This window comes from Triticum urartu, chromosome 3 (assembly GCF_003073215.2).
Source record: "Triticum urartu cultivar G1812 chromosome 3, Tu2.1, whole genome shotgun sequence".
Taxonomy (NCBI): Eukaryota; Viridiplantae; Streptophyta; class Magnoliopsida; order Poales; family Poaceae; genus Triticum; species Triticum urartu.
Window position 1 is genome coordinate 310,263,384 of NC_053024.1, and position 10,014 is coordinate 310,273,397.

At 51.6% G+C, this 10,014-nt stretch overlaps 1 protein-coding gene across 1 annotated transcript; it reads left to right on the top strand.

Annotated features, from left to right (window-relative positions):
• Positions 1-4,711: 4,711 nt before the first annotated feature.
• Positions 4,712-6,511, top strand: LOC125546815 (COPII coat assembly protein sec16-like). The gene is made up of 2 exons (XM_048710939.1): positions 4,712-4,953; positions 5,035-6,511. The coding sequence occupies exons 1-2, from the start codon at positions 4,712-4,714 to the stop codon at positions 6,509-6,511; spliced, it is 1,719 nt and encodes a 572-aa protein (XP_048566896.1).
• Positions 6,512-10,014: the final 3,503 nt, after the last annotated feature.

Genomic DNA, 10,014 nt, shown 5'->3' on the forward strand with positions numbered 1-10,014 from the left:
AGTGTAAGAATTTTCATAAAGATCAAATAGGACAGTTTGAGAATTACGTGAAGATGAAAATGCAAACCTCCTCACAAAGGAACTAGTGAGATAGTGGTACTGATGGCATTTTTCTGCCTCGAAGCTCACAAGATCAGCATTACGCAAATATGCGTTAAATTCTTCCTTAATTCCCGCTCGATCCATGAAGTCCTCTGAAGGCCATTCACAAGACCGCACTGGAGCGTCCCTTGGTGGCTCATCATCAGCATCACGCATTGCAAGCCTGGGTCCTTGTTTCCTCGAAGAACCACCTTGGTACATTTTCCTAAACATATTTCTTCTTCTAAAAAATTTCTAAAATTTTTAGTAACTTCAAATAAAAGTAAACCAAACTCAACAAAATTGATAGCAACTACTCCTACAAGTGCCTAGAGCCTCTATCATGCATTAGAACTACTTAGAACCATATAAATTTGGCATGCAAGCTCAAGAACATGGTCACCTAGGCAGCACAAATTTGTAATGAATAATGCACTAGAACAAAAACTAATTGGACCAATGGAGGAGTCACATACCAAGGAACAATCCCCCAAAGCAGTTTTGTGAGAGGTGCTTTGAGCAAGGAGATCGAAAATCGCAGCAAAACGAGCTAGAACTCGTGCTTGAGATGGATAATGGTGTTTGTGGGAGGAAGAAGGAGTGTGTGGGTGCAGGAATAAGTGGAGGAGGGCCACCGTGGGCCCACGAGGCAGGGGGGCGCACCCAGGGGTAGGGCGCGCCCTCCACCCTCATGGCCAGGTGGATGCCCCCCTGCTGTGTTGTCAGTGCCAAATATTCTCAAATATTCCAGAAAAAATCATATTTAAATTTCAGGGCATTTGGAGAACTTTTATTTTCGGGGTATTTTTATATTGCATGGATAATTCAAATAACAGACAGAAAATAATATTTTTACTTTATTTAATATAAATAACAGAAAGTAAAAGGAGGGCACAGAAGGTTGTGCTTTCTAACTTCATCCATCTCATGATCATCAAAAGGAATCCATTAACAAGGTTGATCAAGTCTTGTTAACAAACTCATTCCGAATAACACTATGTTACCTCAACAAGGATATGCACATCCCCAATAATTAGAATATCATATTTCTTCTTGACAGTAGGAAGAGGAAATTCAAAACCTCCAAAAATAATCGATGGAACTTTTCCAATAGAATTAATACTACGAACTTGAGGTTGTTTCCTCGGAAAGTGTATTGTATGCTCATTACCATTAACATGAAAAGTGACATTGCCTTTGGTGCAATCAATAACAGCCCCTGCAGTATTCAAAAAGGGTCTTCCAAGAATAATAGACATATTATCGTCCTCGGGAATATCAAGAATAACAAAGTCCATTAAAATAGTAACTTTTGCAACTACAACAGGCACATCCTCACAAATACCGACAGGTATAGCAGTTGATTTATCGGCCATTTGCAAAGATATTTCGGTAGGTGTCAACTTATTCAAATCAAGTCTACGATATAAAGAGAGAGGCATAACACTAACACCGGCTGCAAGATCACATAAAGCAGTTTTAACATAGTTTCTTTTAATGGAGCATGGTATAGTTGGTACTCCAGGATCTCCTAACTTCTTATGTATTCCACCCTTAAAAGTGTAATTAGCAAGCATGGTGGAAATTTCAGCTTCCGGTATCTTTCTTTTATTAGTAACAATTTCTTTCATATACTTAGAATAAGGATTCATTTTGAGCATATCAGTTAATCGCATACGCAAAAAGATAGGTCTAAACATTTTAGCAAAGCGCTCAAAATCCTCATCATCCTTTTTCTTGGATGGTTTGGGAGGAAAAGGCATGGGTTTCTGAACCGATGGTTCTCTTTCCTTACCGTGCTTCCTAGCAACAAAGTCTTTCTTATCATAACGTTGATTCTTTGATTGTGGTTAATCAAGATCAACAACAGGTTCAATTTCTATATCATTATCATTACTGGGTTGAGCATCAACATGAACATCATCATTAACATTATCACTAGTTTCAGGTTCATTACCAGATTGTGTTTCCGCATCAGAAATAGAAATATCATTTGGATTCTCAGGTGTTTCAGGAATAGGTTCACTAGAAGAATGCAAAGTCCTATCATTTTTATTTTTCTTCCTTTTAGAAGGACTAGGTGCACCTATATTATTTCTCTAAGAATCTTTCTCAATTCTCTTAGGCTGGCCTTCAGGATACAAAGGTTCCTGAGTCATTTTACTAGTTCTAGTAGCCACTCTAACAACATAGTCCTTATTCTTACTATTCAATTCATTGAGCAAATCATTTTAAGCTTTAAGTACTTGTTCTACTTGAGTGGTAACCACAGAAGCATGTTTACTAATAAGTTTAAGTTCACCTTTGACATTAGCCATATAATCACCCAAGTGTTCAAGCATATCAGCACTGCGTTTTAATTCTCTACCAAAATAAGCATTGAAGTCTTCTTGCTTAACCATAGATTTATCAAACTCATCTAAGCATGGGATAGCAAACTTAGTAAATGGGATTTCAGCTTTATAATATCTATAGAGAGAATTTACCTTTACTACCTATGTTGGGTTATCAAGACCATGTGTTTCTTCAATAGGTGATGGATTAAAACCATATATTTCTTCAACAGGCGGTAAATTAAAACCATGTATTTCTTCAATAGGAGGTAAATTCATAACATCTTCAGCTTTAATACCCTTTTATTTCATGGATTTCTTTGCCTCTTGCATATCTTCAGGACTGAGAAATAGAACACCCATTTTCTTAGGAGTTGGTTTAGGAATAGGCTCAGGAGATGCCTCAGGAAGTGTCCAATTATTTTCATTTGTCAACATATTATTCAATAGAATTTCAGCTTCATCCGGTGTTCTTTCCCTGAAAACAGAATCAGCACAACTATCCAGGTAATCTCTGGAAGCATCACTTAATCCATTATAAAAGATATCAAGTATTTAATTTTTCTTAAGAGGGTGATCAGGCAAAGCATTAAGTAATTGGAGAAGCCTCCCCCAAGCTTGTGGGAGAATCTCTTCTTCAATTTGCACAAAATTATATATATCCCTTAAGGCAGCTTGTTTCTTATGAGCAGGGAAATATTTAGCAGAGAAATAATAAATCATATCCTAGGGACTACGCACACAACCAGGATCAAGAGAATTAAACCATATCTTAGCATCACCCTTTAATGAGAACGGAAATATTTTAAGGATATAAAAGTAGTGAGTTCTCTCATCATTAGTGAACAGGGTGGCTATATCATTTCATTTAGTAAGATGTGCCACAATAGTTTCAGATTCATAGCCATAAAAAGGATCAGATTCAACCAAAGTAAATATATCAGGATCGACAGAGAAATCATAATCCTTATCAGTAACAAAGATAGGTGAAGTAGCATAAGCAGGATCATAATTCATTCTAGCATTCAGAGTTTTCTGTTTAAGCTTAGCTAATAATTTCTTAAGATCACTTCTATCATTGCAAGCAAGAAAGTCTCTTTTAGTTTCTGCATCCATAACATATCCCTCAGGCACAACAGGTAATTCATATTTATTAGGAGAACCTTCATAATCACTTTCATCAGTATTATAGTTTCAATAATTTCATTCTCTCTAGCCCTAGTAAGTTGTTCATCAAGAAATTCACCAAGTGGCACAGTTGTATCAAGCATAGAAGTAGTTTCATCATAAGTATCATGCATAGCAGAAGTAGCATCATCAATAATATGCGACATATCAGAATCAATAGCAAAAGCAAGTTTAGGTGTCGCAAGCTTACTCAAAACAGAACGTGAATCAAGTGCAGAGCTAGATGGCAGTTCCTTACCTTCCCTCGTAGTTGAGGGATAAATCTTGGTTTTTGGATCTGTCAAGTTCTTCCTAATGATAAGCAGATATAAATCCCAAGTGACTCAAAGAATAGAGCTATGGTCCTCGGCAACGGCGCCAGAAAATGGTCTTGATAACCCACAAGTATAGGGGATCGCAACAGTTTTCAAGGGTAGACTTTTCAACCCAAATTTATTGATTCGACACAAGGGGAGCCAAAGAATATTCTCAAGTATTAGCAGCTGAGTTGTCAATTCAACCACACTTGGAAACTTAATATCTGCAGCAAAGTATTTAGTAGCAAAATAATATGATATTAGTGGTAACGATAGCAAAAGTAACGGTAGCAAAAGTAATGTTTTTGGTATTTTATAGTGATGATAACAATAGCATCGGAAAAATAAATAAGCGAAGAACAATATATGGAAAGCTCGTAGGCATAGGATCAGTGATGGTGTTATGACTGGCCAGGTCTATGGCCGAAGGAGGCCCAACAGGCAGGCTTAGGCCCGCAAGTTATCTTAGTTTTTATTTTCAGATTATGCAAGTTATCTTAGGTTAATTCTTATGCAAGTTATCTTAGGTTAATTCTTCTGCAAGTTATCTAGGATATAAATATAGGTTGTAAGACTCTTTTTGGAATTAAGCAATAAGACTATTTCTATTGCCCGGCTCCCAGAGGAGCTGGAACCCTAAACCCTAGCCGCCTCCTTCTCTCGCCGCCGCCGCGCCGCGCCAGGACGGCGCCCCGCCGCCGGCCGCCGCGCTCAAGCCCTCGCCCTTCCCCCTCCTTCCCCTACTGTCTCCGACCAAGACCGGGCAGAACCCTAGCCGCTAACACCTTGGTATCAGGTACCCAGGTTTTGACCATGTCTTCCCCGCCAATCCCACCACGGCCGCCACCGCTGCCCCACGCCTCCCCCACCACCACTGCCACCGATTCCTCCACTACTGCCGCCGCGTCGACGGGCACTACGGCCTCCCTGTCGGCGCCGCTCTCCTCCGCCCCCGGCACCACGCCGGGCCAGGGCCAGCCGCAGCTTCCCATCCAGCAGCCATCGCCGCAGCTTCCCATCCAGCAGCCATCGCCGCCGCCTTCCCCCCCGCCGCCGCAATTCACACCAGAAGCTATGGCCGGCGTGCTCAATGACCTAGTCGTGGCGATCTAGGGCATCCATCTCTACTTGGCCAGCCCATACGGGCCGCCCCCACCGCTCCACCAGACCGCGGCCACGGGCCAGCAGGCGCTGGCGGCTCTCACCGGCGGCTACCCGGCGCTTCCCGCTCCGGCGGCTTCGACGACGCCCTGGCCACAATGGCCGACGCCGTTCACGGCGCCAACCGCGCCGTCCGCCTCCACGCAAGGCCCGCAGTGGCCGACCTGGACCCCACCATCCGCGCCACCCTCCACCGTGCCGTCCCTCCCGGCGGCCACGGCGCGCGCTCCACCACCGCCACCGCCCAACCCTGGGCCGGGCGGGTCCTCGCCGAGCGGCCTCCCGATCCAGGAGGTCCGCTTTCCTTCGTCGCCATCGCTGCTGCCCGACTGGCTCCACGGGCCGCCGTCGGCTCCCACGGAGGCCCGACCCCCGTCAGGGTCCCCGTGGCAGCCCGAGGCGTCGGGCGTCTCAGGGCAGTACGTCGGGCCGTCTACCCTGGACCGGGCGCCGTCCTCCGCCCTCCGCACCGCCGAGGCCGTGGCCCCGGGCGCCCCACACCAGCAGCCGCCCTGGTTCGCCAAAATTGACTTCGCCACGTACGACGGTTCCGAAGACCCGCTTAACTGGCTAAACCAATGTGACCAGTTCTTCCGCGGACAGCGCACGCCCGCGTCCGAGCGCACGTGGCTGGCTTCCTACCATCTTCGCGGGGCCGCCCAGACCTGGTACTACGCCCTCAAGCAGGACGAGGGCGGCATGCCACCGTGGGATCGCTTCCGCGAGCTCTGTCTTCTTTGGTTCGGGCCACCGGTACGCGGGAGCCGCTTGGCCGAGTTGGGCCGCCTATCATTCACCTCCACGGTGCAGGATTTCGCCGACCGCTTCCAGGCTCTAGAGTGCCACGCGCCTGGTGTGACAGCCTTACAGCGGGCGGAGCTCTTCGTCGGCGGCCTTCCCGACCACATCCGCGTGGACGTTGAGATGAAGGGACCACAAGACCTTCAGACGGCCATGTACTACGCGCGGGCGTTCGAGCAGCGTGCCCAGGCTTTGACGTCGCCGCGGCCATCCGCGCCGCGTGGGGGCCGCCAGCCTCCCCGCCCGCCTCCGGCAGCACCGGCGTCCTCTACCACCGCCCCGGCCGCTACCCCAGCCCCGACACGGCCGTTCCGGCGCCTCACTCAGGCGGAGCAGCTGGAACGCAGGCGCCTGGGCCTGTGCTTCAACTGCGATGCGCCATATGCACCGGGCCATGTTTGTCCGCACCTTTTCTACCTGGAGACGACGGACGAGATCGAGGATGACACCCCGGAGGCCGACCTCGGCGCCCCGACTCTTGCGGAGCCCGCAGCGGCACCCGCACCGGGCCCGACTACCGCCTTCGTGGTGTCCCTTCATGCGCTGGCCGGCATCTGTGATGAACGGACGATGCTTTTACCGGTCATTATCCATGGCGAGCGCCTAGTGGCCCTCCTGGACACAGGTTCCACGCATAATTTCCTGCCATAGGCCACCATGTGGCGTCTTGCGCTCCAGCCGGCCGAAGGAGAGCGGTTGTGGGTCACGGTCGCGAATGGCGACCGTCTACGCTGCCATGGGCTCGCCCGTGATGTGCCCATCACTATTGGCGACGAGCACTTCACCATCACATGCGCCGGCATCGATTTGGGCTGCTTCGACTTTATCCTCGGCGTCGACTTCTTGCGCACGTTGGGTCCTATCCTTTGTGACTTTGACGCGCTAACGATGACCTTCTGGCGTTTGGGTCGTCGCATTCGGTGGGAGGGCATTCGGGGGGCCGCACCCGCGCCCCCTCTTCAGTTGGCCGCGGCGACCACGGAGGCCGAGCATCCGCTCTTGGACGGGCTCCTGCAGCAGCACTGGGATCTCTTTGAGGAGCCGCAGGGTCTGCCACCGGCCCGGATCTACGCCCACCGTATTCACCTCCTTCCGGGATCTGCCCCTGTGGCCGTGCGGCCTTACCGGTATCCACAGCTGCAGAAGGACGAGTTGGAGCGACAGTGTGCACTCATGCTTGCCGCCGGCATCATCCGCATCTCCACGTCCCCGTTTACAGCACCGGTCCTCCTCGTGCGTAAGTCAGATGGCACGTGGCGTTTCTGCATTGAATACCGTGCCCTTAATGCTCTCACATTGAAGGACAAGTTTCCTATTCCGGTTGTCGATGAGCTTCTCGACAAGTTGCACGGGGCACGCTTCTTCACCAAGCTGGACCTTCGATCAGGGTATCATCAGGTGCGCATGCATCCCAACGACATCGCCAAGACGGTGTTTCGGACTCATCACGGCCACTTCGAGTTCTTCGTGATGCCCTTTGGCCTCTCCAACACCCCGGCGACGTTTCAGGCCTTGATGAACGATGTCCTTCGGCCCTACTTACGTCGGTTTGTGCTCGTTTTCTTTGATGACATTCTTATCTATAGCGCCTCTTGGGCAGAGCACCTCCAGCATGTGGCCATCGTCTACAACGAGCTTCGGGCGCATCATCTTCATCTTAAGCGCTCGAAGTGCTCGTTCGGGACGCCTTCGGTCGCTTACCTCGGCCACGTCATCTCGGCCGAGGGAGTGGCCATGGATGCCGACAAGGTCGCGGTCGTCGCCGCCTGGCCGATTCCGCAGTCTCCGCGTGCTCTTCGCGGGTTTCTTGGCCTCGCGGGGTACTACCGGAAGTTCATCCGGGAGTTTGTCCTCATCGCGGCCCCACTCACGCGTCTCCTCCGGCGCGACGCCTTGTCTTGGGACGAGGAGCCACTTCAGCCTTCGAGGCCCTTAAGGGGGCCCTCACGACGGGACCCGTACTGCAGATGCCGGATTTTGACCTCCCCTTCACCGTCGACTGCGACGCTTCCGGTGCGGGGTTTGGTGCGGTCCTACACCAGGGCGAGGGACCCCTCGCTTTCTTCAGTCGCCCATTTGCCGCACGTCATCTTAAGTTGGCGGCGTATGAGCGTGAGCTCATTGGGTTGGTGCAGGCCGTACGCCATTGGCGGCCCTATCTTTGGGGTCGTTCTTTCCGGATCCGCACGGATCAGTACAGCCTCAAGTTCATGCTAGATCAGAGGCTCTCGACGGTGCCCCAGCACTAATGGATCAGTAAACTCTTTGGCTTTGACTTCACCGTCGAGTACCGTCCAGGTCGCCTTAACACCGTCGCCGACGCCCTGTCTCGGCGTGATGCCGATGTGGACGACGGTGCGGCGGAGGGGGCGGCCTTCTGCATCATCACCGGGCCCTCCTTCGCTCTCTACGACGACATCCGCCGGGCGACCGCTGCAGCGGCCGATTCCCTCCTCCTACAGTAGCAGTTGGCGGCGGGTGAGCTGGAGGAACCGTGGCGCCTTGCCGATGGCCTGCTTCTCCATGGGCGCCGGGTCTTCGTTCCGGCGCACGACGATCTTCGCCAGCAGGTGCTGCGCCTCGCTCACTCGGTGGGCCATGAGGGAGTGCAGAAGACGCTCCATCGTCTCCGCGCCAACTTCTACATTCCCGGTGATCGTGCCTTGGTCCGTGACTGGGTACGGTCGTGTGTGACGTGCCAGCGCAACAAGACGGAGACTCTACGGCCGGCTGGCATGCTGCAAACCTTGGAGGTCCCTACTCAGGTTTGGGCGGAGATCTCCATGGACTTCATCGAGGGCCTTCCCAAGGTGGGCGGCAAGTCTGTCATTCTCACGGTGGTCGACCGCTTCTCCAAGTATGCTCATTTCATACCGCTCGGCCATCCATATTCAGCGGCATCGGTTGCCCGGGCCTTCTTCGATGGCATTGTCCGTCTCCACGGGTTCCCTTCTTCGATCGTCAGTGATCGGGACCCCGTGTTCACGGGACACGTGTGGCGTGACCTTTTTCGGCTGGCGGGCGTGAAGCTACGCCTCAGCACAGCCTTCCACCCTCAGACGGACGGCCAGTCTGAGATCGTTAACAAGGTGATTGCCATGTATTTGCGCTGTGTTACAGGTGATCGCCTTCGTGCATGGGTGGACTGGCTCTCGTGGGCGGAGTACTGCTACAACACCTCTTATCACTCCGCCCTGCGAGCTACGCCCTTTGAGGTGGTGTATGGCCGGCCACCCCCGCCGATCCTGCCGGTTGATCCGGCCTCGGCGCGGACCAAGGTAGCCGGGACCCTTCTGAGAAGTCGTGATGAGATGATAGCGGAGATCCAGCAACTACTCCTGCAGGCCCAGCAGTTGGCCAAACGTTACTATGATGGCCACCATCGCGACGCAGAGTACGCGGTGGGTGATTGGGTCTGGCTGCGTCTACTTCACCGCTCTACGCAGTCCTTGGACCCCCGCGCGAGGAAGAAGCTCGGTCCTCGCTATGCCGGTCCCTTTGCGATCCTGGAACGCATTGGAAAAGTGGCTTACCGTCTGCAGCTTCTGGCAGGCGCCCGGATCCATGATGTCTTCCATGTCGGGCTGCTCAAGCCATTCCGCGGCGAGCCACCTGCGGCACTGCCGGCTCTTCCACCGGCCACGGACGGGCATCTGCTTCCTGAACCAGAGAAGGCGTTGCAGGTTCAGCTGCGCCGAGGCTCCTGGTACGTGTTGATCCGGTGGACTGGCCTACCAGAGGAGGATGCTACTTGGGAGCAGCGTGAGGAGTTCCTCCAGCACTACCCCGACTTTCAGCTCGAGGACGAGCTGTTTGCGCAGGCGGGGAGAGATGTTATGACCGGCCAGGTCTATGGCCGAAGGAGGCCCAACAGGCAGGCTTAGGCCCGCAAGTTATCTTAGTTTTTATTTTCAGATTATGCAAGTTATCTTAGGTTAATTCTTATGCAAGTTATCTTAGGTTAATTCTTCTGCAAGTTATCTAGGATATAAATATAGGTTGTAAGACTCTTTTTGGAATTAAGCAATAAGACTATTTCTATTGCCCGGCTCCCAGAGGAGCCGGAACCCTAAACCTTAGCCGCCTCCTTCTCTCGCCGCCGCCGCACCGCGCCAGGACGGTGCCCCGCCGCCGGCCGCCGCGCTCAAGCCCTC

Excerpts from the sequence above, each read along its gene's own strand:
- LOC125546815 (XM_048710939.1), top strand. The coding sequence starts at position 4,712 with ATGTCTTCCCCGCCAATCCCACCACGGCCGCCACCGCTGCCCCACGCC. Across the intron at positions 4,954-5,034 it reads CCGCCTTCCCCCCCGCCGCC|CCCATACGGGCCGCCCCCAC; the intron begins GCAATTCACACC and ends CTACTTGGCCAG.